The 27211-nt window shown below is 41.0% G+C and overlaps 1 protein-coding gene across 1 annotated transcript in view; it reads left to right on the forward strand.

The window, feature by feature from the left end:
- The window catches only part of Crybg3 (crystallin beta-gamma domain containing 3), a 103850-nt gene that overhangs the window by 66230 nt on the left and 10409 nt on the right, over positions 1 to 27211 (forward strand). The window contains exons 12-18 of the mRNA XM_040750611.1: positions 2537 to 2663; positions 6689 to 6831; positions 6949 to 7075; positions 7902 to 7934; positions 12309 to 12418; positions 15677 to 15803; positions 25980 to 26119. Of these exons, the coding sequence (XP_040606545.1) occupies positions 2537 to 2663; positions 6689 to 6831; positions 6949 to 7075; positions 7902 to 7934; positions 12309 to 12418; positions 15677 to 15803; positions 25980 to 26119 (807 nt within the window). The remainder of the gene's footprint in view (positions 1 to 2536; positions 2664 to 6688; positions 6832 to 6948; positions 7076 to 7901; positions 7935 to 12308; positions 12419 to 15676; positions 15804 to 25979; positions 26120 to 27211) is intronic.

Consider the following 27211-nt stretch of genomic DNA (forward strand, 5'->3'; position numbering starts at 1 on the left):
ACTCCTTTCCCCAGGGAGGGTGAGGCCCTCCATGGGGGATCTCTAGAGTCTGTCATTTCATCTAGGGCAGGGCCTAGGCCTTCCCACAAGAGTCCAGGCTGAGACAGCATCCCTCATTGTGGGATGGGCACTCAAAGTCTGTTTGTACGCCAGGGATAAATACTGCCCAAGGCCTCATAGATTACTTAGGCCTCCTCAGGGGTCTGGGTCAGTCCCATGCTGTCCACATGGTAAAGATGGTAAATGGGGGGAGGGGGGGAAATGTTTTTTGTCTTTTCTTCCCTGAGACGTAATCTTTTTCCACTATTAACTAAGTGGATATAAAACTAGTTTTCTGCCTTAGAAAAAAAGTGCTGCTAAAATTTAGTGCAATGAATTATTGTCTACATTGCTTTTTCTAAAAAAAAAAAAAAAAAAGGTCAAAGTGTGGCCTGTGATAGAGAATACAGACTTACAGTTTTATGTGAGAGTCAAGAAATGACAGGGGAACTTGATTATTTTACACCAGTTTTCTCAGTTCTTGGACTTTTTTTAGCTGTTTAGCTTTATGTTTGCAGAGTATGGTCCTTCTTCATCCCTGTGTCACCTTGAGGAATCCAAGGATCACTAAAACTGACCATCTTGCCCAGGCAGTGGTGGCACATGCCTTTAGACCCAGCACTTTGAGGCCAGCATGGTCTATAGAGTGAGTTCTAGGACAGTCAGGACTATACAGAGAAACCCTGTCGAGAGGGGGAGGGGGGAAGAGAGGGAGAGAGGAAGAGAAGAAGAAGAAGGAGAAGGAGAAGGAGAAGAAGGAGAAGAAGGAGAAGAAGGAGAAGAAGGAGAAGAAGGAGAAGGAGAAGAAGAAGAAGAAGAAGAAGGAGAGAGAGAGAGAGAGAGAGAGAGAGAGAGAGAGAGAGAGAGAGAGAGAGAGAGAGAGAGAGGGAGGGAGGGAGGGAGGGAGAGGGGATATCTTGGCTTCTTTTGAATAATATGTATATTTAAAATATCCCAGATACTTTTTTTTTTTTTTTTTGGTTTTTCGAGACAGGGTTTCTCTGTAGTGTTTTTGGAGGCTGTCCTGGAACTTGCTCTGTAGACCAGGCTGGCCTCAAACTCACAGAGATTCCCCTCCCTCTGCCTCCAGAGTGTTGGGATTAAAGGTGTGTGCCACCACTGCCCGGCCCCCAGATACATTTTAAGCTTAATCAAAATTAAGAAAAACAGGGGTTATATCATTTCTTTACTGTTGTTATGAAACAAAGTAACCTTACTTCAGCTTTTAACATTGAGGTGTTGGTGCTGCTCATTATTTTTATCAGTCAAATATTGTTCAAAATGGGCTTCAGATAACTTCCTTAATATGAAAGAAGTCTTAGACTGTGATAAGTTTTCTGGGAAATGTGTTTTCACATTACAGTCAGGAGCACAATTATGTTAGCAATGTCCATATGACAAGCTCCACAGCAGCACATACACCTAGAAACAGAAGGGCAAAGAGAAAGGAAAGGACGGCTCAAACTTGGTCTTTTTGCTGTGTGGAAAGAGTGCGTGCATGCGTGCGTGCATGCATGTGTGTGTGTGTACATACACACTGCTGAAGAGGGGTAGAGAAAGAATAATAATAATTTTCAGCCTTCATGGGCTTCACTTTTTTTTCCAAGTTTCTGAATCTGAAAGTCCCTAATTTGAAGGATAAGAAGTCACCCTTACAAACTGTCCATTTGAAAGGCCCACCCTTTCTTCATCATGCAGGTAAAGGTTAATTTTTATAGGCAGCACATTTTGTGAGTCTTCTACACTCACAGCTCACGCTTCATTAGGCACCATGGTGTAATCTTTATAAAAAGTAAGATTCACAGAGTGGCCTAAAAGTGCTTATCTGTGTCTCCTGATGCTATAAGGCTAGAACTCAGGAAACGTGTGTCCCTGGAAAGTACTCTGCAGAATGCTTCCTGTTTCCAAGCTGAGCACTGATAAGATGCTAGGATGCAGGTTTCCCACCCATAAGTATTTACAGACAGACATTTTAGTCCACATACGGGATTCCAGCTCAGTAGTCTTTCCCAGTTTCTCCTTGGGAAACCTCCTTCCCTGTATTGTTTTCTTTTTTATCTGCAGCTGAGTAAAGGGTTCCTTTGGCTTAAACCCTGGGTAAATGATTAATAAAATAGTCTTTCCTTGGGTCCAGAAGGGCTTAATCAGTATAATGAAAATGATTTCCTTGAATCTCAGTGCAGGTTTGAAACTTCTCTCATTGGCTGTGTGGTACTTTATATTTTTACTTGGCAAATTATCCTCTGACCATGTGAGATATGGTACTAGTCATTCCACAAATACTTAACGAGCTTGCTCTGTTGCAGTTCTACAGTTAACCTTTTGTTGGGAAAAGCTTCCACACTATAAAAATTATTGACCATGAGATGCATACAATTTGCTTGTCATGTGTGAAAACAATGTCAGTTGGAATAGTAGATGAATAACTTTCTCCTTCATCCTTTTCTCTTTCTTAACTAGTTTAATTGTGGTTCACTTGAGTCTCCTGTATTTCTAGGTGGGTTGCCTATGAAAAGGAACATTTCAAAGGCCAGCAATTCCTACTTGAAGAAGGAGACTTCGAAGATAGCAATGCCTGTGGGGCATTAAGTGGCCCCATCATGTCTTTCCGGTACCTACAGGCTGTGAGTTTGTTTTCTTGACATTCATTTGTAGCTGTTTTATATTTTCATGAAACTAAATGTGATTTCTGATAGAGCCTGAGGTCACAGCACCCGAGAGCATCCAACTGAACAGGGCTTGCCTATTTTTCTTGCCTGTGGCAATTATCATAGAGTATCTATTTTTTACTTTTTAAAGTTTTCTTTTAGTTTTTGAGACAGGGCTTCTCTGTGTAGACTTGGCTGATCTGGAACTCATTTTGTAAACCAGACTAGCCTAGAATTCCCAGAGACCTTATTACTACCTCTGCCTCTTGAGTGCTGGAATTGAAGGCATGTACCGCTACACCTGGATTACTTTTTACTTTTCATCCATTGAGTCCATAATTATTTTTGAGCACCTCCATTGTTAGATGTATAGTGATAAACACAGCATGTAGTAGCCAGAGCCCCCCCATGCCAACACCCAGAGCAGGCAGTGTGGTAGGGAATGTAACACAGAAATAGAGTTGTTCCTCAGCCAGGCACATAAATAGGAAGGAGTGATGTGGCCCTGGGCTGGTGTGACATACCTTTTCCCTATAGGCTGGGATGTCCGTAACCTGGGAAAGGGGGAAGCGGGGCATTCCCAGCCTCATTAAAGTCATGTGAAATCACCATGCCAGCAGGCAGGAAAGCTGTGTCATGTGGTGTGTGGTGTCCACTCAGATATCCTGGCTGCAGCACTTGGAACACTCTGGATTTACTAAGGTCAAATAGCGGATATGTTCCTCCGGGATAATGGGAACTGTGCCATGGAGTGATTTGAAGAGGACAAGGAGGAATGCATTCCCAGTTCCAAATGAGTCACACAAATATTCACATGTAGCTGATTGCTTTTGAAGAAAGTGGAGCACCGAAAGGAATGCAATGGAATTCAGGCTCTGGGTGGAGGAGTTTTTATTCATTCTCTGTCAATAAAATGTGCTCGGCGTGCGTGTTCTCCTTCAGTTTTATGCCTGTCTAGATTTACTTCTGCCATTTGATTTTGCTCTTTGCCGGGCCCAGCGTCTGTCTTCAGACCTCTGAGCCAAGTGGAGTTGGAGACCACTATTTTCCTTAAAGTTAATGGTTTCACCAGTGTCCACCCAGAGTCATAACGCAAGAGCTCGCTGGCTGGATCAGCTCGGAGGGTTTATGGAGTTTAAAAGTTGTCACATTGCTGAGCCCTGTGATTCGTCTTTGGGCTTACGGTAGCGCCCAGTTTTCTCTCACAGGCAGTGCTGTCCTTGAGAATAAGTCAAGTGCCTTAAAAATGTAAAATAGGATATAGCCTTTGAAGTCATTCCGCCAGTGTTCCTTCGCCTTGAGCTGAAAACTTACCCTTGTCTCACTTCAGTGACTTAAACGTCTAGGAAAGACCTAGAATTCATAGGGGAACCCTAGACATGGCTGCAGTATCTGCCCCACTGGCCTCTAGAACAAGGCACTTAGATGTGTTGTTTCATTGTCTTTGGGGTTTTCTGGGTGCTGGGAGGCCAACCCAAGGCCTCATTCATGCTATGCAAACACTATACCGGGAACTCCACCCCCAGGTTTTTCCATATGTAAATCTGTATTTCGTCCATGTGACATCTAGGTGGTCATCCTCAGGAGGTTGGGCCCAGCCAGCACTGACACATGATGAGCACACGAATTGACTCTGATCCCCAGCAATGGCTGTCAGGGTTACTACCTCAATACTTCCAGTCAGCTGGGTCTGATATGATGTGTTTGACAGGTCTGAAAGAAAAAAATGCAGAATAGGACAAAACCAGGGTAGTGGTTCAGAGGGAGAGAAGAATCTGGGAAAAGATGGGAAACCAAAGCTCTAAAGTAAGAAAAGCCACAAATAAAAGGAGAAAGCAGAAAGAGGGGAGCTACACCACGTGGGCCCTCCCGCAGACCACTGCTAAGGCTTTAAGGGTGGGAGACAACGTACAAAACTCTGGGTGTGTGAGTATGTTTTCATGGTCCTGTGTGCTCTTGGCACATACTTTCTGCAGTGACTCCTGTGATAAGAGGCACCTCCTCCCCCCAGCTCCAGGCCTCACAGTCACACACACATGGCCTGACTCTTCTTGCTGCAAGCACTGCTCTACTATTCACACAGTATGATGTGTGCAAGTCATGACTCAGGCCAAACACATCCCTGCCAGCACAGGTATTCTGGGCAAGAGGGCAGGTAGACAAGACACATGCAAGTGCCAGTGTTTTTCTATGGCCTTCTCCAGTGACAGTGATCCAAAACACTTCTCAATTTACCATGCTTGCCATCCGAAGGTCCCAACCTGGAGTAAATACCAGGTACTCGCTGAACCAGAGGAACTGGCGATGGAGACAGGGAGTTTGAGTCATCAGAAACGGGGAAGAGAGGTCCCTGTGACTGAGCGCTGCCCCTGAACCTTTCCATCTGGTTTTGCTGGTCACTGTTGATACTGGTTCCTGGCAAGCACTAGCCTGAGCCCTGTTCAGCCATCACTGGGCCCTCACCCTTGCTGTAAGCTGGCCAGTGTACTTCTAACATGGAGGAACAAAGGCGTGTCTGTGTCTGGGAGCCTCTGATGCGGAAGTTCCCAAAAGGTTATCACAGGTTATTAAATTCTCATTCCTCATATGGTTTAGCTTGTGTGTGCCTCCCTCCCCCCTCTTGTGTGCGTGCGTGCATATGTGTAGGTCAGAGGTTGACATCACAAGTCTTCCCCCAAATCTTTCCGCTTGGTTGTTCCAGCCAGGGTCTGTCTTGGAAACTGGACATCAGATTCAGCCAGAGAGTACCAGATGCGCTCTACTGGGCCCAATTTTTTTGTTTTGTCTTTGTAATTTTATACATGTATGCAGTGAAATATGATCTTAACTGCTTACCGTGTCTGCCTCCCAGCTCCCCTTATATGTCCCCAATGTGCGCCCACCAGCTTCATGCTCCTGCCTTTTTAAAATAGAACATTTGCTAGCCCATCCAATGGTCCAGTTACTGCTGCCTGTGTGCATGGGTGTAGGGCTGTCCTTTCATTTCTGTGCGCCCCACTAGCCGTGTGGCCTCCATTCTGTTTGCCCAGGTGGCATGTGGAGCAGCAGCGGGACTGTGTCATGCAGTGTCCCTCCACACCTCACCCGGGGAAATAGAACGGAGGTCACGGGGCTAGTGAGGACCCAGCTCACCATGACGTTGAGTCCAACTCTGTATTCACCAACCCTAAGCTGTTAACCACTGGTAGAAATGAAAGGGCAAGAACTTACAGAACAAATACTGGTGACATTATATATGCAAAAAGAAATGTCGATAGAGAAATTATATATACACATACATATGTAAAATCTTAACATGGATTGAGTTTATTGGATAAAAAGAAAATTTGTTCAATTTTCTCTTTTGATAACATGTATGTTTTATTATATATTATTTAAGTTTCTTCCTTGAAGAGCTGTGATACAAAATTGCATCTAGTCATTTTAACGTTTCTTAATTTACTAGTGAAATTAGGGATCTGTGTGTTTGGCTTTAATATTGCCCCTGTGAGTGGCCTCTGTCTTTATGTGTTATATTTAAAGTTTTCATAAGATCACAAATATATCAACCTTAAAAACAATGTTTGATTATTGAACAAGTAGCTTTTGTGAAACTCAGTTGTATTTGGGCCTCATAAAACTATGCTTCCTGTTGCTTATAGTACATTATATTTTTACTTTGCCTTGTGAGATTTTTGCTCCAGTGAAAGTTTGAGTATTTCCTGTAATTATTGTTATATGTGATACATCTATAATCCTAGCAGTTTACCTAAAAGTGTTGACTAATTTCTGTTTACTTGACTCGTATTATTTTCATATTTGATCAAATCCAGACTTTATGTTTTTCTCTAAATCATATAGGAATCCAGATTACAATTTCTCTAATCTATGTCAGAATAGAATTATATGGTATTTCATGCCATGAAGGTTCTTCCTGGAATTATTTGTGTGAACATTATCCTGACAGTGTGTGGAATTGTGCTGCATGTATTTTCTTAAACAGTCCTTTTCCCTCTTTTCAGAACTTTATAGAATCGGCTATCACACTGTTTGAATCTGACCTCGAAAGTGGGAAGTTCATTGACATTACAAATCAGGAAATTACAGACTTAGAAGAAATTGGCTTTGGCAGGGAAACAAGATCCATCCATGTGAAGAGTGGAGTGTACGTAGTCCCCGCCTAAAGAGCTGGGGGTTGCCGGAGAGGGGGAGGGAAGGAGTGGAAGGGGCTTAAAGCTGGGAGCGTCTTGATTCTACTGCTCTCCTATTCTCTCTCTACTAGATGGGTTGCCTATCACCAGAAGTTCTTCTGTGGAGATCAGTACATCTTAGAGAAAGGAAAATACAAATGCTTTTTTGATTGGGGAGGATCAAGTAATACAATCTTGTCAATCCGACCAATCCAGCTGGTAAGTGGACTGTGGGGCAGACCGATGGCCAGAAGCATGTCACAGGGACAGTTGACTGTGTAGAACATTGTTTTAACGTGGTTAGATTTAGAGTCTCTTTTGTGTTTCTGTATACAGTAAATAAAATACCACATGTATTTCTGCTGGTTGCAGAGGGAGCTAGTAGATGTGAACACATACTTGAGGTATCCCTATTATAGAACCAGTTCATTCATTCAGCAGCATGGCTTCCTGCTTCTGACTTGTTAGATACTGTGCTGACTCACAGAGAGACAGGGTGAGTGTGACTGCCCTGATTGATAGCTCTTGATCTCTTAAAGCGAGAGAGATTAGTGGGCAGTAAATGATAGTGTAGTTAATAAGAAGCTTAAGTGTGGAGGTCATTCTGGACGAGGTAGGGGAAGTACACTCTGTGCGGGTTGAGACCTTGCCGAAGGAAAGGACACCTGGGATAACTTGGGGGGGGGTCTTGAAGCAGAAAGAGCAGCCCATCAAAGAGGGAGTTGTGTGTAGTACCTTAAAGTGTCTAACACCGTGGCCATGGTAAATGAGGAGTACCACAGAGTGACTAGGATGTCTGTGCCTCGGTGTCAGAAACTGGGGCCCTTTCTGAAATGCTCCCATGCACCCTTTCTCTCCCTGCTACAGCAGTACTCAAACTAGAAAATTCCAGAGCTTCTTGGGGACAGAAGGGGTCATAGGTAGATGAGGGAATTTAGTAAATTGGTGATATCATGAAAATCTTTTTCTAGGCATATTTGAAAAACTTTCTGAAGCCAGCTAAGATGATATGATGCAATTTTTGAAACATTTTAATATCTTTCAGGAACCACTTGGGATAAATGAGCCTCCACATTTGGTATGTTTCAAAATAGTCTTAATTTGTCATTGTTGGAGTATTTACCAAAAACATTTGCACTTTTTCAAATCTTTCTCTTTCCCTGAGATAACTTTTACGTGTCTATGCGACAAAGCAAGTTCCTGTTGTACGCTGTGTCTTTGAGCAGAGAAGTGTCCTTTCTGTGATTTGGATTGGCTGGGAATTGTCACAGCATCCTTCATTTCCTCCTGACAGAGCTGTGGTGTCCTGACCACAGTGGGTCCTTGGAACCGGACCTCTCTGTCTTTCCTATTGCCCGCTCTGTGCCTGTCACTGTCTCGCTCAGTACCTCATATCTCAGCGTTCCTGGAGGAGCAGAGAGGTTGCAGCAGCCCCTCTCTTACGATGCTCATTATGCACACAGGCTTAGAAAACATTTTTACTATGTTAATTTCTTTATTTTCTTAGGAGGGTTGTGCTCCCCTGGCCTGGTGCATGTGTGTGGCGGGCTGAGGACAGCTGGTGGGAGAAGGTTCACTTTTAACCAAGTAGACTTCTGGTCTTCACATTCAAGTCATCAGACTTGGTGACAAACACCTTTACCCACTGAGCCTTCTCTTTGCCCTGTACAAGGGTTTCTAATACTTGTGTGATTTTTTTAAAGGTCTAGTAACTTTAAACCTCCCTCTCTTTCCTCTCTGTTTCTGTCCATTCCTCTCTCCCCTCCCATCCCTACTTTGTGTGTGTGTGTCTGTGTCTGTGTGAGCGTATGCGTGCACGCATATGTTGATGATTCAAAAGGGTTTGACTAGGACACCAAAGCCTGCTAAGGTCTAGTAAGTGGTTGGTTAGTACTTGTAATAATCCTCTGTGTATTAACCTCAGGAACTTGAGATTCTGAATTGAAGTCAGTGACATTAGCTAGAGGAAGGAAAGTAGACATCCTGTAGTTTCTGTTTGCAAGGTCTTACATGAAAGGAGGACCTAGACAGGGACAGAAACAAAATAAAAGCAAGACGGGGAGGAAGAACACTGTTTTCTCTGCTTCTTTTAAAATAACCGAGTCAGAAAATCCCTGTCCAAAGCCCATGGGGAGATTGATGATCAGTGGCACTGGCTACCGTAACCCGGTGTAAGTCTTCCCTGAGTGTGTACAGTTTCCATGTTCCTGTCAGTGCCTTATCATTTCAGTCCAGCTTAATTCAGCCCCATCATCCTCACTGGAAATTCTTTGAGGCTTTTATTAGTTCCTAGTTAGCAGAGACTTTTGGAGAACAGTTCCTCCTTGAACATAATTGAGTAGTTGTATTTAGAGACAGTTCCTGCCAGAACCTTGAGTTTGGACTTTTGGAAAGTCCAGCTATGGGTCTTTAAAGCACAGATTTTTACATGAATCAAAGTAGCATGTGTAGATAAAGATGTTAGTGAGGATAATTTCAACTGTTTTATTTTTCTTTTTTGAGTTTCCAGTGCAGATTAAACATCCCATTCTTCTAAGCTTTTTTCCTCCTTCCAACTCATTGCTCTTTGTTTTTGAAAATGAACTTCATTGTTTGGGGCCAAATTGCTGGATTTTCTTTGTAGTGTTTCCAGCCCCACTGGAAGAGGGAAGTGGTAGACGACGCCCAGTGAAATCCGCTGTGCTTCGTTATTTCTAGCCGCGGCTCCGTTATTGTGAAATCAACTTTTCGGACAGGTGTATGATAGCTGATGTCTGGTAATGTGTGTACAAAGCCCTTTGTTCCTACAGCATCAGAGCCCCTGACTTGGGCCATTTTCTTGTTTAGATTTACCTAAACAAAAACAAGCAGATCTTGGCTATGTTTACTTACGGTATTCTTCGTGTCTGGGTAAGGAGGCAGTTACATTTCAGGGCTCAAGTCCAAGAAGGAATTCTTCATTTTATGTTAATTATCTCAAGCGAAACTATAAGCTGCTCAAGTGGGAGAAAATCTAGGAAATGTATAGAGAGCAGTATACATCATTAGAGTTATAAACATAGGATTGCTGGTGGTTTTGTAAGCATGAAAATATACATTTAACTGTTATACTAAAAGAAACCAGCATTTATGGTGGACAGTGCTTTTCTCATGAGACACAGACCCATCACTAGGTCTGACAACTCAAGATTCACATGGCATAGTAGAGCACTCCATCAATGGAGGTGATGTTTAATTTTGTTTTTATTTCCCTCAAAACAAAATCAAACACTAAGCAGAGTGTGGATCATTGTCATCTCTCCAATTTAGCAGGTATTGAATGTCATAAATATTACAAAATTAAACATTACAGAAGTTTATATCGTTTTAGGGGAGGCTATAGTAAGCCAGTATTCTGAGCCATTCCCCCTTTGACCTAGCCAGTTGGAGTCTTAGGACATTTCTCAAGTCTATTTGCAAATACTGAACTGCTGTTACACAGAGAAAAAGAAAGGTAATCTCTTCTGTCAGTGAGTTTGAAGTGACAGAGGAGTTTATAATGGCTTTCCTTGTTGCTATATAGAGCAGCAGTTCTCAACCTGTGGGTTGCAACCCCTCTGGGGGTTGCATATCAGGTGCTTACATTAAGATTCATAACCGTACCAAGATTACAGTTATGAAGTAGCAACAAAATAATTTTATGGCTGGGGGTCACCACAACACGAACTGTTTTAAAAGGCTGCAGCATTAGGAAGGTTTACACTGAAAGCCCAGAAACACCTAGGAAGAACTATTTAAACAAAGAAAATCTTCCTTGGGTGATCAGGAAGGTCAGATTTTTATGTTTAATTGATGTGAGAAACTGATTTAGGTAGGATGTGTAATTGAAGATGGAAACAAAGAGGTTTTTGTTTGTATATTCAACATTCTTTGTGTATCTATGAAGATGGTCAAAATGGCTGCGGGAAGATATTAGAGAGGAGGAACTTCTTGGAAATTATCTTACTGTTAGAGTAAACAAAATAACCTTGACAGTACCTGCTGGCCCTGTGGAGTAAGTTGAGCAGGCCATCTGTGTTTGGTCAATAATTAGTTACTGGATTTTGTCAGGTTAGACCCTATTACATTTTCTTCATGTGTATCGTAAATGAAAATTACACAGTAAAATAGATTTCTATAAAATCTTACTCATAAAGTGTTGATAATTTCTTCCTCAAGGGGGTTGTTCTAAGGAAGAAATATGGCAGTGTGTGTAAAGAGATACCTTGTCATCAAGTGGCAGAATTTTCCTTTCTTTTCTCTCTTGTCTCCTCCCTCCCTCTTGCTTCATACCCTCCCTCCTTTCTTCTCTCCATTTTCTTGAACATTAAACCCATCCACATAAGAAAAATGTATTCTATATGCCTGAAACACATGTAGTGAAAAAGATAGCTGTGAGATCCATCTTCAGGTGGTTTTTCCCATTTGTTATGTGATTTTCATAGTGCTCGCAAGCTGCCGAAAAAGTTTTCTATGTTTTCGGAAAGTTGTGCCTCGTGTTTTATGAATCTTTACACTGTGAAGCATACGTCTTCTTTGGGACTTCCTCTTTTCTTGCCGCCCTGTCTACCCGAGAAAGAACCTGAGTGAAATGTGGTAGATCTTCTCCTTAAGACTGGCAGTCCCTTGGTGCTTGGTGCTCCAGTACAGGGTGGCTTCTCAACAGGAAGTCACATTGTGAAAGAAGCCACAGGGCAGCGTTGGTGCTCTCACTTCCTAGCTTTTGGCTGATCTTTAGTATCAGACCAAGCAGAGTCAGGCAGAATGGGGCTTCCAAGAAGCAGATCCCATTAGAGGACCCTTGGCTCAAGGAGTCTTGTTTCTGATGGCTGCCTGGGGCAGACTGTGTGTAGGTCATTTATTACCATGCCTTCCTTTACCATGCAAGCGTGTCAGTGCAGCATGCCCCTTGGGCCAGGCCAGTTAGGTTAGTGTCTCCAGGGATTTAGGAAATACTTATTTATAGGGCTCATGAGTTTACTCTTACTTTTGATTCAAGGCCTCTAGAGCTTCAACTTGTTGTTTTCAAGCTCAAAAGGGAATTTTAGTTGGGACTTCATTGTTTGTCTTACCTTGACAAAAAGTCAAGAAGAAACATAGTGTGATATTCAGCTATAAACTGTACATTTAAGATATTCTTACCAGAGAACTGAAGAAGCTGTAACCCGGAATGTATGACATAGATGCCTCTCTTTCTTTCCTGTAAATCAGGGGCTAATCCCACACAGTTTGATACAAACTATGATGAAAGTGATAGATATTGAAATTCCATTCCCACAAACATGAAAAGATAAAGGCACATTAAGGAGAATGCCACTACCCTTCACGTTACTTTACTGATAATAAATAAAACATGAATCTACCATCCTGCTGGACGTTTGAGTGTGTTAGAGTGCATTTGCTTGTGATGATGTTAACGACCATTTCACAGTCAATTACTACTGTGTTCTCACAGCTCAAAGCGTTCAGCAAAGCGGGCTTCCAAGGCGAGTGCATAGATTTTATAAAAGAATGTGCTGACCTGACCTCATTCTTGCCATCCTCCTTCAAGGTTCTCCGTGGCTGGTGAGTGTGCTTCTCGACGCTTCTGCTCTTACCTAAAACCAAATTTCTTTTAAGTTTTCAGAGGGCAGGCTTCTTTTTTCTTGTGCCTACACAGAAATTTTTTCTTTCTTTTCTAAAACATAGATCAGTTGCTAACTAGTCTATGTTAATCTTGTTGAGTTTGTAATTTTAGTGATACAGAGTATAAAAATGATGATTATCTAACTTTGGGGACCTTTTAATGGTTTTATTTATCAATATTTTCTTAGATTATTTTCTAAGATTAATGTTTATGTTGTATGCCTATTGTACAGCATAATAAAATGTCACAAAATAGCTGCTACATATGTCCAGGTAAGTGCGGTGATATTTTATTTATGATTTATTAAAGCTTGCCTGAGAATTCAGAAAGCAAAGCCAGCCTCAAGCTATAGAGATCAGGCAGTGGTGACATGCACCTTTAATCCCAGTACTTGAGAGGTATAAAAGGTAGAGACAAAAATTCAGTGAAGTCGGAAACAGTTTGAGGATAGACCCTTTGGTCTGAGCTGAGGTACAGATAAGAGCTAGTGGCTGACTGCTTTGCTTTTCTGATCTTTAGCTTAAAGCTTGAACCCCAATATCTGTCTCTGGGATTCTTATTTATCGTGATACAGGCGTAAGATATATCATTCCTGTTTGCTTAAAATAGTTTTTATGTCTGTTTCACAATTATGTGACTCCTCACATTATTTTTGTCATTTAATCATTTTTCAAAAGAAAAAAAACCCTCTAATCCCTTATTCTTCCAATTATAACAACATAGTCAATCTTTTTCACACGTGAAACTGTATGCATGGGATTCCTTGGGCTAAAGTGTAGTCTATTGTTTCTGTAATAACCTATCCATGACATATTTACTATTATAACCATTTTTAAGTCCGTAGTTTGGTTGCATTCACCACATTTCCAGTGTCTACCTGACAGCGCTTCAGAATCCCTCCTGCTTGTCATTATACCGTTATTCTTTGAGCAGATCCAGATCAATGCCCCACATTGTTCTTTAATATTTTCCCTCATCAGCCTGTATTCCTAGTTGTTGTTAAGGCAGATCAAGTTCATCTCCTCCCTTTCCAGGCTGTGTACCATTAGCTGGTCTTACTGTCCTTCCCTCTCCACTAGCATTTACTCAGCCATTTGTCTTACCCATTGCCAAGGCCAGATGGCAAGTCCCCTCCACTCTTTGGACTTGGCAGGCTCTGCCCTTGGTGCCTTACCCTGTCCTGGTGTCACAAAAGTGAGTGGCCCCTGGTTTAACTCAGTGAATAGGAGCAGCTGAATAGTGGTGAAGCTTTATCAGTACACATGGAGATTTGTATTGCATATGTACCACATATATATAAAAGTAGCGTTCTTTTAATTTTAAAAAGCATATAAAATTTAAAGATCATTTCAGCTTGCGGGCTGTATTGAAAATAAATGATAGGACTATTTGGTACACAGTCTGGTTTGCTGATCGTTGCAAAGGTTGTGGATGTTTGGTAAATGGAGCCAGCAGGTGATATTTATTTATTCTATAGGATATGTTTAAAAAACTAGTATATATTATTTTAGCATCACTTATTTCTTGCTGTCCCTTAAAAGACTTTGAGAAAGCCTTCTCCATTGGAAATAATTGCTGGCATTAAATGAATGGCATGTTTGTTCCCCACTATCCCAAAGCCATCACCTTTCCCAATTGCTTTTCACTTTTCAATTGCCAGGTACATTACTCACATGCCTTCATTACCTACTTGTCCTCCATTAAGATGCAAAATTTTAAGATTTGCTTACTACTCATCCAGATACATCCAAGCAGTGTTTTCCTTCTGTGTTTCCTTATCACTCTTCCAATTTTATCTTTTCTATATCTGTTGCTGTTTATTAAAGGGTTTGAGGATTTTACAGCACTAAAATGTAAAATCTTGTAAGTTCAGAAAGCTTATCTGCCACTCTTTCCTAAGAGAAATGTGTAGCGAGGACCTGAAATAGTTTTCATATGATTATTTGGTTTTGAGTTTCTTCTTCACTGAGGGAAAAATGAAAATGGTCTACAAGATAAAGTGCTGAAGTTTTCCTACAGGAAAGTCTTTCTTTTCTCCCCTGATGCTGCAATCTAGGACAAATTAGCCACATATGTCCTTATATGTTGGAAGTATAAGTACTAAACTCTAGTTAGATGAAAAGAATTTTAGAAGCATGGAGATTGTCCTTGCACCTAGTTTTTGTGGGAGACCTTGATATGAGCCCAGTCCAGTCCTTCCCAGCTGTGTAACTCTAGGCAATGGGTCATCCCTGGTACACAGACTCCTTATGTACAAAGGAGGAGGAATGATAGTACCCTCCTCTAAGCACTGTCTTCTCCTCCTGGGGCTGGGAATGGAACTTACGGTCTCACCTGTGCGGGGCAAGTACTCTGCTGCTGAGCCATACTTCAGAGTGGACTCTTAAGCACTAAATAGAATACTGCAAATGAAGGATTCAGCTTCCTGCCTAGTACATTTAAAAGCCTTGATAAATGTCGGCAGTGAAACATTCATCACACAGGAGAAAATGACACTCAATTGTAGTGTTACCCGCATTCCTATGGTAATATAGAATTAATGTGGTCTAGGTAATGTACAGACAGTACTAACATTCTTCAATTATGGGCTGAAACTTAAATACACCCAAACTAAATTACTAATAGCCAATACATTTTCACTTGGGCTCCTCCTTTAGAAAAAGCAACCTTAGCCAGGTTCTTGCCTTGTGGTGTATTGAATGTAACTTAACATGAAGGAGTCACTTCAAAAAATTTTTTTCTCTTAGCTGTCCGATATAAAAGTGATAGATACACTTTAAAACTTTTCCCAAAGTAACTTAATTCCTTTGATTGATCATGATCATAATTTGATCCCAGGGTCTTTTACTTAAAGGCACTAAATTTACAGAATGCCCTTATTGTAAACCAGATGTCTTATTTTAGGTTTCAGCCCTGCCATTTAATTGGTGAATCTTAGGAAAGTCAGCTTACCTTTTATAATGTTAAATATGGTATGCTGATTGTAAAAATAAACTTATTATCTTCAACTTCAGCAAATATTGAGGACCGTGAAATAATGTCTGGGACTCGTGCCTGGGGCATAGTAAGCAGAAGCAAATGAGTAGTCACTGTTTGTTGACCGGAACTGCCCCACACCACCATGACTTCCATAGCTGGATCAATGGACACCCTTGAGGATGGAATGTAATCTGAGTGTCTTACTGCTTGTTTTATAGCTGGCTCCTGTATTACCAAGAAGATGTTTTCTATCACCAGTGTGTGTTAGAAGAAGGCCTCTACATTGACCTTGCTTCCTGTGGCTGTCCATCAGCTAGAGTCAGAGCTCTCAAGCCCATTGACTATGTGAGTAATGTGCTGAACTCGTGGTTATGAGACAGAGCTGCGTACGTACCTGGGGTGTGTGCATTAGAGGCAAGCATTTGAGTCTAGTTGCACCACTTCCTAGCTCTGTAACTCCAGGCAAATTGGGTTGTCTCTCTGAACTTGAGCTTGCAAATCTGCAAAGGAGGCAGCAGTGATCATATGTACCCCACAGGATTCCTAACAAGTCCTAAGTACAATAATGTACATGAAAGGCATAGCTCTTTGAAGAATAGTTTATAGCATGAAATTAGAAAATTATTACAATGGGAAATGCCAAATTATCAAAAGAGTAGTAGTTTAATTATTGGTTATTATGAAATTGAGGTTCACTCCTGGAAATCCAGACAGGATTGTAGGAATGTAATCTCCAAGCATTAGAGTAATGTAGACTTGTGTTCAGTTTGGTACTTTTCCTTATCTTGATTGAAACTGCCAATTTTTCTCATATGTTAACTATAGCAAGAACAACAAAATTGACTCTCTAAATCCACTGAAGTATTAAATGAGATGCCCCAAAATTGTTAGAGCTGCTTAATTATAAATAGAATACTGTAGTCTGTAGTTACCTTTACATTGTAATTGGTACCTTTACATCATGACTGAGTCATAGGATAATTTGCTACTTGGGTTTCCAAGGTCCATCAAGACAGGGAGCACCATTGGCATTGACTTTAAACTTGGATTTAGGAAGCTAGGACTTTATTGCCTAGTCTGTGTGAAGTTATCTTGAGTCCCCATGGAAGCCCATATTTATAGAATAAATAAATTCTTCTTTGCTACACATGTCTTCAGAAATGTTAGCATCAGAAAACTAGGATCAGCACTCTGGGCTGTCAGGTCTGGGCTTCTGTTATCCAGGGTCTGTGCAACAGAAGTGATGAGAGTCCGGGATACCACAGGGTCCTTATTAAAGATGATTCTGCAAGCACATGTCTAGTCAGAGAGATATATGCAGAGTGGTGAAGAGCCCAAGATAATAGTGAGAGTGACAGATCTTCAGACCAGAGCTGACCCCTGGGATAATGCCCATGCTCAGTTCCTTTGATCTGAACCTTAGCAGAGTCATCTTGTTTCACAAGGCATTCTTGGAGAGAGCGTTCTTGGTATCAGGCTAAGAATAGCATCTTGGCTGAGGAGGGAATAGAAATAGACTTCTTGGTGTCTCTCAATTGGCCCATAGACCCTAACTCAAAATAATAAGTGGCTCCTAATGTTTCCTGTTTGTCACTAAAATGGTAAGAGGCACCGAGACAGAAAATGTGATATTGTCATACGGATCCTGGTGGCATTGAAAAAGTATTGGAAAGCCATCCACATTTACAAGGAAGGGGATTTAATTTTTAAAGGAAATTCTGTTAGTCACATCTACAGAGATAATACTTGGTGTTAATTAACTCTGAAAAAAAGATGTCCTAAATATGCGAGCACTTTATTAAAAAGAGTTTTACAATATTTTTAATTTGGTGAACTGAGTCAACTAAAATTTAGGTAATATGTACAAATTAGAACCCAATGACTAGAATGTGATAGGGGATGTCCTTCTGTATGCTATGAATATATGTTTCTCTTATTGGTTGATGAATAAAGCCCTTTTGGCCAATGGACAGGCACGATGTAACTAGGCAGGAAGTATAGGCGAGACTACCAGACTTGGGAGAATTCTGGGAAGAGGAACACAGAGAGGCAATCATGAAGAGAGGCCATGTAGCTACTGGGAAGGTAGGATGCCTGGTCATTCTCTGATAAGCCAAAACCATGTAGAGATATACAGGTTAATAGAAATGGGTTAATAATTAAGAGAGTGCTAGCCAATAAGAAGCCTGAGCCATCAGCCAAACAGTTTATAATTAATATAAGCTTCTGTGTGTCCATTTAGGACAGAATAGCTTCAGGACTGGACAGGACAGAAGCTTCTATCTACAGGAATGCTTAAAAAGTATGTGCAGGGCATTTTCTGCCCACCAGGAAGAACATGTGAAACAGATCTAGTCACCAGAAGGCTAGCTTTTACCTATGCCATTTGATATAAAGTATGTGTGTTGGAAAGCAGCCATCTCTCCAGGTGCCAGTCACATATAGTGTCCATGTCTCCTTTCCCTGGACAGCCCTAGACCCTGATCTTCCGTTTCCCCATTCTGTCTGCTTTGTCCTTTCATTGTGGTCTTGGGATGATAGACCATTTTACACCTGTGCCTATGCCACAATCCAGTGTGGTTCCAGACTCATTGCAGGAAATGTTTCTGCCTGGCTGGCTAAGTTTATGTATAAAATAATCTATTGGCTTTGCTTTGGATGATGAATGTTGCAGCTTTCAAGGGTATTGCCTGCAGTTTTATAGAGAATATTAAGATCTAGTACCTGGTACCATAATGGTATCCCATTGAAGAACCTTAAGGCTTCATCTTCATATGGGATCAGCGTGTTCTACAAATGACAGTTTTATCCAAACTAACTTCCTTCTGTAAAGATGGATGCTACAGTTCGGGGGTATGTAATCTGTAGTGTTGCAGTAATTTTACAGTGAAAGAAGCTTCCCTGCCTTGTTTCCACATTGTTTTTAATTTTTAATGTGACCTGGGACAGTCTCTTACTTTATCTGGGTGTCAGTTAACACTTCAGAAACAAACCAGTTTCAACAGGTATTTTCAAACCTTTAACAGCTTTTAGTTCTAGTGCAGATAAATACACTATAAGAAATACAGTGGGCATGAAAAAGAACTCCATCCATACCTACTTTTCATAAAGTTAGAGGGAATATTGTACATTAATCTCACAGAAGCCCCAGAATCTTAGTACTTTTTAACACAGCTGTTCATAGATTTTTTTTTTCACGTCTATCTCAGCCATCACAGAGCAGTTGAGTGGCTTCATTTCAGACTGAGCATTGATTGTAAGTTCTTGATGTGTCTTATTGGTAGATGAGGGTGATCAGATCATCTTTGATCAGGGACAGGACTGTTAATGACATTGGGAGACAGGAAAAAATAAAAACCAGCCCGAGAGTCACACAGGATGCTTGTGCATAGACAAGGTGTCATGTGTCTGCTTCTGTTCTATTGCTGAAAGAATTTAAGACCAAGACTCACCAATGGGCTGGGAGAATTGACTTTTCTCTTTCCTCCCCCAACACTGGTGAAGTTGGCAAGATAATATTCAAACAGTCAACTGAGACATTGGACAGTAGCATCCTGAGCATAGGAAACCTCAAAACCTAACCCTTACCCACAGTGACACACTTCCTCCAATAAGGTCACACCCATCCAACAAGACAAATAAATGTTGGCCCTGTGTCTTGTTGGGTAGCCTATGACTACATTACCATGGGAGCAGAATTCTGCTCCTTGCTTCTCCAGTGGGTGGCTTGGCATACAAGTGTGACTTCTGTGAGTGAATACCACAGGCTTGGTACGTTATAAAGAAAAAAATATGTGTTTAGCTGATGATTGAGGGATATGGGAAGTGCCAGATAGAGCTGTCTCTGGTGATGTCCTTCTTGCTCATGGGGGCTGCAAAGTCCTCAGGCAGCTGGGGTGATGTAGGGTGTGCACATTGTGGAGGAACTCAACTCCCTAGCTGTTATCTGTCCTCTTCTGTTGAAGAACATTCTCCCTGGATTTGGCCCCCACTCTGATGGCCTCATTTAACCTTAGTTTCCTCCTGAAGGCACCTCTTCCGTACAGCTGCACTGTGTGAGCTTATATTCCTGATACTTCATGATGAAGATTGTCAGCATGAGTGTTGGTAGGGATTCTGAAATAGCATTAATGAGTTACTGAAAAATGTGATCACTTAATGGGAATTCACTGTCTTGCCATCCTAGAGGCCGGAAGTCTGCAATAGTCTCACTAGGGTAAAATTGAGGTACAGATAGATTTTCTTCTGTAAATCTCTAGGTGGTAAAACATTTCTTTGTCTCTTCTAGAGGCTGCTAGCTTTTCTTCATTGTGGCCATGCTGGTCTCTGAAGTGTACCTGCTCCCTGTGGCTTGTGGCTGATCTCTGACTGATCTGCCTTGCTTTAAGGACCTTGTGGTTATACTTGGATTACCTCTGTAATCCAGATTAAGATCGTTAAATGCTAGTCATTCCCAGAATTAGGTTGATATATTTATGTTGTGGATGGTCAGGCATCAGTTACTCAGCCTGCCCCAGCAAGCTGCAAATTGGACGGATATGCTTGCAGTATTCACTTGTAAAGGTTTCATGTATTGAATACAAGCAGAACTCTTCCTTGTGAAGTGAGAAAGTCAATAAAGGCTACAAATCCACCATTTGTAGATGAGGAGAACATGACTTAGGGCACACAAAAGATATTAAACCTCAAGGATGATCACAGGAATACAAATTAAAACGATAATGAGACACTGTTAACCTTACTTTAGAGATAAGTCCTTTAAAATGTGACAGTACCAAAATTTGGTTTAACTGCAGAATTACTGAAAATGCATTTGGTTGACAGGAATTCACTGCTGTACAGACCTGGAGGCCTTCAGGTTAATGTGCTTACTCGCATGCAGCAAGTAGAAGTGCAGTTATGGGGGGGGCAATATGAGGGTGTTTGTTGTAACACTGAGAGATCGAATAGCAGCGCATTTGAACACGAGAAAGTATGCAGCAGTGCAGAGTTAACAGCAGGCAGCTGTGTGCATGACCAGTGGAGGCAGGAAAAGCAGGCTGCTGCTTTAAACTCAAGAGTTTAAATTTAGGTGTGATCAGTACATTTCATTTACCTAAAATTTTGAATGTTGAACTCTGAAATGTTGGTCAAGCATTAAATACCAGAAATCTAGGAAAATAGGGTGGGGGCTGTTACAAATAATCTCTAATTTTAGCCTTTTATTAATTTTAAACAAATGAAAGTTAGAAGAATGTAAAGGCTTAAACGAGATATATGGTCATATTGAGGGACTAAATGCTAGCAAAAAAACTCTTTTAGAATTTTACTAATTTTCCTATTATTCATATTTTCCAACTTGACATCATATTTAATAAAAAATATTTGCTATTATCAAAAATTTGGTGCAATGTTAAATACTTCATTACATGTATTAAAAAATTAGAAGATGTTGATAGTTTCATATTCAAAGAAGTCTAAATACTTGTAGCTCTGATTTGATCATCTTACATTGTACCTACCATGAACCTAATTAATACATACACATCATTTGCCAGGGAAAATTAGAAAAATACAAACAAAAAAATCAAGATACAATACTTGTGGATCCTGGATGGATGTCCATATGTTATTTGGTCTTTTCAAATGAATTCTGACTTATCTAAAAGGGGGATGCCAACATGAAATAGTAAACTCACTTTTCTAAGTAATGGAAAAGGGCTCTGTAGGAAGGGTAGCTGCTGAACTCAGTGGCTGCTAGCTCTAGGCTCGGCTGTGACGCCACCATTGATACTTAAGCTGAATGTACCCAAGCCTGTGTTTTTTCTCTAGGTCTTCACTTTCTGATCTCCTCACATGTGAGGATGAAATGCACTGGGACTTAAGTCTGTTAGTGCAGTGCTGAGCGATAGCGTAGTGGCCCACACACAGTGGTTAGTTTGTGTTCATCCAAAATTAGAACCTGATGGGCTGAAGGTGTTAATAGGATTCTGTAGCCCAGAGGATATCATGTGAGAGTCTTTTTAAAGGTTTATGAGCCTTCTGTTAGATCACTGTCATCTCATTTAACTTTTCCCAGTATTCTGGCATTTCTTTGGAAGTGAATAGTATTTAGGCCACACTTTATGGTTCATGTCACTAGATTAGTTTGGTTGCACTTCCTGGGTCATTTCACAAATAGTTGGGAAGCTTAAGTTGTTGTACTGTACAGATAGAAGTGTTCTTGGTGTCTAATATTTTCTAAATAAAAATGTTATGTTTACAGCCTAGCCAGTTAGTAAGTCCTGGGTTACAGTCAGCACGTGTTCCTTGTTAACAGTGATCTAAAACCTAAAGAACTGAGGTATACAGTATCCAAGTATGTCATACATTGGTTCCTAAGACGTTAAAAATAGCACTTAGATTTAAGCTTTTTATATAATTACACTGAAGGTGTGACTGTGTGATTGTAGTTTTCCTAGTGGAATACATACACCTTGATCTCAGACTTTTGGGTATAGTTCCAGATGTATTCATACGTAGAAAGTTGGGGCTTTAGATGTTCACCAGCTGAACATGCAGAAGCTCGGTGCCTCGGGTAACCTCCCACATGCTGACATCTGGTATTTTGCATCATAAAATGTTTGGCACTTAGAACATGTTAAGAGTATTAGCAGAGGGTTTTATGGCTTCTGGGGCCACTGGGCATAGTCTCAGGAGCCAGCCCCTTCCCTTACTCTGTGACCTGTGTCTTGACCCTTCAGCTGCAGAGTGTGGACAACAGTAGTACCTACATCGGAGGTAAACCGTAGGGAGTGAATGTGTGGATTCAGTTCCATGTCCCTAATGCGAATGCAATTTCGTATTTGGAGTTTTCACATTTAAAAAAAGAGTGTAGTTTTTATTTATGGTGTTTAAGAAAATACTCTGAGGGTTCCAGAAAGCATTCTGTAATTAAACACATTTCTGTTTCCAGAATGAAATTTATGTATGCATCGATACAGACTGGGTAAATATTGTAAATATAATTATGTTTATTCAGGTTAAATTTGTTGCCAAATAAGTTAGGTAAAAATGGTTTTAGACCCTTATTATCATAGAAATATGAATATATACTTACTCATTTACATATGATATATATACCTGGCTAGACACTTGGAGCAGTAATGACAAACAAGCACTTAGTAAGCAATGGTAATTATTACTATTATTATTTCAACAGATATTAATTGATGGGACAGGAGGAACAATGTTTATTATAATTTAAATTTTTACTTAAATAAATTATTCAAACATTCTTTTTCTTTCATAATCTGCCCACACAATCCTCTTTGAAACTGTATCCACTTTGCATGGCTTAGACTTGACCTGGCAGGAATGTCTTGTTACTGCTGACTCCCAAGAGGAACCTTTAGCCCCGAGTGGTTGGCGCTCCTCTAATTTAACATGGACCAGAGCCATGACAGTTACAAAGCTCCATTTGTAATTGCATAAAGTAGAGATTATTCTTATTATTAAGTTTTGCCTCTTGCTATCTTCAAACTTGGGAAATGTATCAGCACATAAATGATTTTTTAAAACATTTCTTGAACACTCTTTCTGCGTAGTAGTCATCTCCATAATGTCCACACTCATGTCCAGATCAGCACAGGGTCACCCTTGTGATCTTCCAGTGCTTTGAGTGCAAATCACTTGTCCACATGCGTTTACATATATTTATAAAGGAAACATTTAAGTTGAAACAGTACAAAGCTTAATAATCCAGACAGACATTTCTGATATATCAGACCTCCAGAAGAGGAATCTTTGAGTTTAGAAACAATGGGTGCTCTCAAGTGAAAAGTTTGCTGGACTAGACTGGATGGTGTCCTTTTGCTATCAAGGGGAAGTGGGTCATTTCCCCAGTTTGCTTTGTTAGTCATGTCTCTTATTTGGTTAATGCTGCTAGGCTGTGCTGTTTGCCAGTTTAATTCAGCTACTCTCTTAAAGTATCCCTTATAGATTCATTTAAACTCCTAAAACACTTTAAGACATTATCTCAGTTATTTGATACATTTTCAATTTCCCTGCATCATTTTAATTAGAGAAATAAATTGTTCTTGTACCCTCAAACTTTTCAACTTCTTTAAGATAAATTTCTGAGATGTTGACTTGCTAGAGGAAACAAATTTGATGGAGTTTGACCTTAAAGGCAGCCTTTTCAAAAATGCCTTAATGGGTATCTGTAAAAGGAGAAGGGCTTGGCGGTGGTGCATACCTTTAGTCCCAGCACTTTGAAGGCAGAGACAGGCGGGACAGGAGAGACAAGCAGATCTCAGTGAGTTCGAGGCCAGCCTGATCTACAAAGGTAATTCCAGGAAAGCCAGGGATGTAATACAGAGAAACCCTGTCTCAAAACAAAAGAAAGAAAAGAAAAAAGGACAAGGGACATAGACACTCCCCCTGCTTTACTTAGAATGATGCAAAGAATTTGAAATCCATTCTCTCATAGGTCCCCCACTCACCCACCCACCCACCCTTTACAGGTTTCACTATGTGACCATCAAACTTTATTGTCTGTCACCTTCTGCATAAGAGATGGTTTCCTGGAGAGAGTTGCTGATGGCTGATTCTGAACCCTTTTCAGACTCCTTGCCTGTCTGCCCTTCTCCCCAAGCCATAGCTCATCAAATAGATGTGTGGACAGAGGTCAGCAGACATGCTTTTTGAAAACCTTAGAGATAAGGATATTGAAAAAGTCTCATCAGTAAACCCAGAAGTTTCTTGCGGACTTAAATCTCATTTTTAAGTCACTTTTATTGCGTCAGCTTTTGGAATATCAGGGGAAGCAACCAGAGAATTGAGAACTTAGTAATGAATTTCTCCTCCCAGCCCAGTAAGTGGTGTTCCTGGAAGGAAGACCAGGGCTTCTGGGTAGCATTTCACTTTCAGTTTACACTCTCTGCACATGACTGCATTGCTCACTTCTTTCCTGCTGTCTTGTGATATCTAGCTCTGCACAGTCTAATCCCATGTACTAGCCACATGGTTATTTAAGAATAAATGTAACTAAATGGCTTCATTCAGTTCGTTAGTCAGATGAACTACATTCTAAGTGTTCCCTAGCAACACACCTCTAGTAGAGACATACAGGACAGAGCAGATACACACTGTTTCTGTTGCTACACAAAGTTGTGGGAAGAGTGCAAGATTTGATTTTTTAGGCCCCTGGGTACATTAATGTAAAAAGTGTATATTCTCTTTGTCTAGCATTGAGGCCCTATGAGATTTTCCTCTTCCATGTTAGCGTGTCTATTGGTGGTGTTTGGGCTGGTTTACAGGAACCAAACACTGCTGAGAACAGGAGAAAGGCTTCTCCCTAGGGTAGAGCTCCCAAATTGGATATCCAATACCAAGATATTAGTCTTGAAATCATATTCCTACAAGTAACATTATATTCCCATACCTTCGAAATCCCACCTCTTTAAGGGATGATTCACAAGTCATTCTGCTCCATTGCAAGTATATATGCAGGTTACCTGTGAACAAACCAGTTGGTTTTTTGATGTTTTATATTTTCTTGCATAAAATAATGTTTCGGTTGTCTTTCAAAGCAGCGGTGTCCCTGTGACATTTTTCCGGACTTTTAGTTTTAGTTGACTCTTCTCCTGATTCCTCCTCTGTGCCCCGCAAGCTCTCGCACCTCCAGTATTTCCCTTTCAGTTTATAGCACGTGTGCTGTTGGCATCCCCGCCCTCCCACTTGAAGCCTTTTCCTCCCTCTTCTCATGGACCCCTGGCTTCAACACACATGCATCTCCACACCGATAAAACATACGTGAAAATGAGAAGCTAGGAAGCTTTCTTTACTCATATTTGACCAGCTACAGTTCTTCATCGCAGACTTAGTCCATAGCACCATCTTGGCAGTCAATCTGTTGATGCCCTGTCAGTGCAGCAGGAAACTCGGTACCTGAAGCCAGTCAGTGAGCACAGCTAAACCCCTTTCCGGTGGGACTTGTTTTCTTGCTACTCCCCTAACTAAACTCAGGTATGCCCACCCGTGTCCCCTCCCATGTCCACCCTTCACATGCTGGCTTTGCACAAAGCACCGCCCCTCAAGCTTCCCCTCTCATAACTTTGTTGCAACCTTTCAGTCACTTCAAATCACATCATGCATTGTCACTGATTCCTTGTTCTACTAGAAAGTAACCTTCCTTTTCCTGAGTGCCCTCATAGGGTGTGTTCATTCATTTTTATGCCATATGTCGCATTATACTATTACTATAATTCTTCTAACTTCTTCGATAATGAATGTCTCAAACCACAGGGGTGTGACCTTGTTTTGGTATCTCATTTCTCAAGTCTCTTAGCTATCATGCATATCGTAATGACAGAAAAGAAACAGCATTGCTTCTGTTGTCTGACATGAATTAGTTTCAGTGAGAAAACTGCCTCTGTGCACATTCTAGCTATGTCCTAACTTTAGAGTGCCCTTTCGCTTTCTCCTGGGGATGTATTTGAGGTTGTCTTTCAGGTGTGCCCACACCCACGATGATGCTTTTTCTCTTTCTGTGTGTGTTAGGTTTTTGAAGAACCTTCCATCAGCCTTTTTGCCCTGGAACACTGTGAGGGAAGAGAGTTACATCTCGAAGACGCTGTGAATTCTGTTTTGAACAAGGACCTACACTTCTATACCCAGTCTGTATGGATAAAGAGTGGATTGTGAGTATGGGAGGGGGCTCAGTCTGGGTTAGCCATTGATTTAGGAGAGAGCTGCTTTCCCACCACTGCTGCATTAGCCTGCTGGTGCTCCTGTTCCTCTTGATACAGTAGTAGCTTCTGTTTAAATAAGAGGAGATGGAGCCGTGCCCAGGACATGATGGTATGCAGTGATCTGGGACAAGAACCCTTTGGGGAGGGGGGCTGGTACCCTGGAGAGCATTGGTCATAAAGCATTTCTACCAGTTAGCTTTCCTTACTTGAACTCACTTCCCTTTCAGGGGAAATGTCATGAAATCATCATTTTTTGACTGTGAATAGCACTGCCTGTGTAAGGCAAGTGACTCTTTAAAAGACTTAAGATGGTTTGATTTTATGTTGACCCTGACAGCTTGTTTGTCCAAAAGCAGCCCCTTCTGGAATGTTCGTTTTCCTATGGACCACACTGGTTGATGTGTCCTACCTCCCAACCTTTCTGTTCCTAGTCAGAGTGGAGCTGGCTTGCACAGGCCCTGTGTGTTTACATTTTGGGAAACTGTCTTTTAAAAGCACTGTTATTAATGTACATATTAGGTAGTACTTGAGCATCTGTGTTTAACAGTCTGTAGTTGAGAGGCCTATAGTTGAAGCTTTGTTTCCTGGGAAATCTCCCTCTCTGACCAGCTCCTGTTCCTGTTCTGCTGGTATTTTCAACTAAAACTCAACTCTGAAAACATGCATAGCTGTTGATAGTTAATATAAAAATGACTTTATTTCTTATGGCTTTTAAATGGTATGGTAATTAACTCTTTAAATATATGGGGTAATTCATGAAAGTCAAGAAGATAAATTGAAAATTAAGCCAAGTGTTAGAAAATGGCTCTTACCATAATTCACACATATAACAATTTAAATTTTCTTCTGAAAATTATTGTACATGGTTTGGCCTTTATTAAAAATTAATTGGTTTAAGCAGGGCAGTGTTGGTGCACACCTCTAATCCTAGCACTCGGGAGGCAGAGATAGGCGGGTCTCTGTGAGTTCGAGACCAGCCTGGTCTACAAGAGCTAGTTCTAAGACAGCCTCCAAAGCCACAGAGAAAACCCTGTCTGAAAA

This window comes from Mesocricetus auratus, unplaced genomic scaffold (genome assembly GCF_017639785.1).
Source record: "Mesocricetus auratus isolate SY011 unplaced genomic scaffold, BCM_Maur_2.0 Super-Scaffold_100008, whole genome shotgun sequence".
Classification (NCBI taxonomy): domain Eukaryota; kingdom Metazoa; phylum Chordata; class Mammalia; order Rodentia; family Cricetidae; genus Mesocricetus; species Mesocricetus auratus.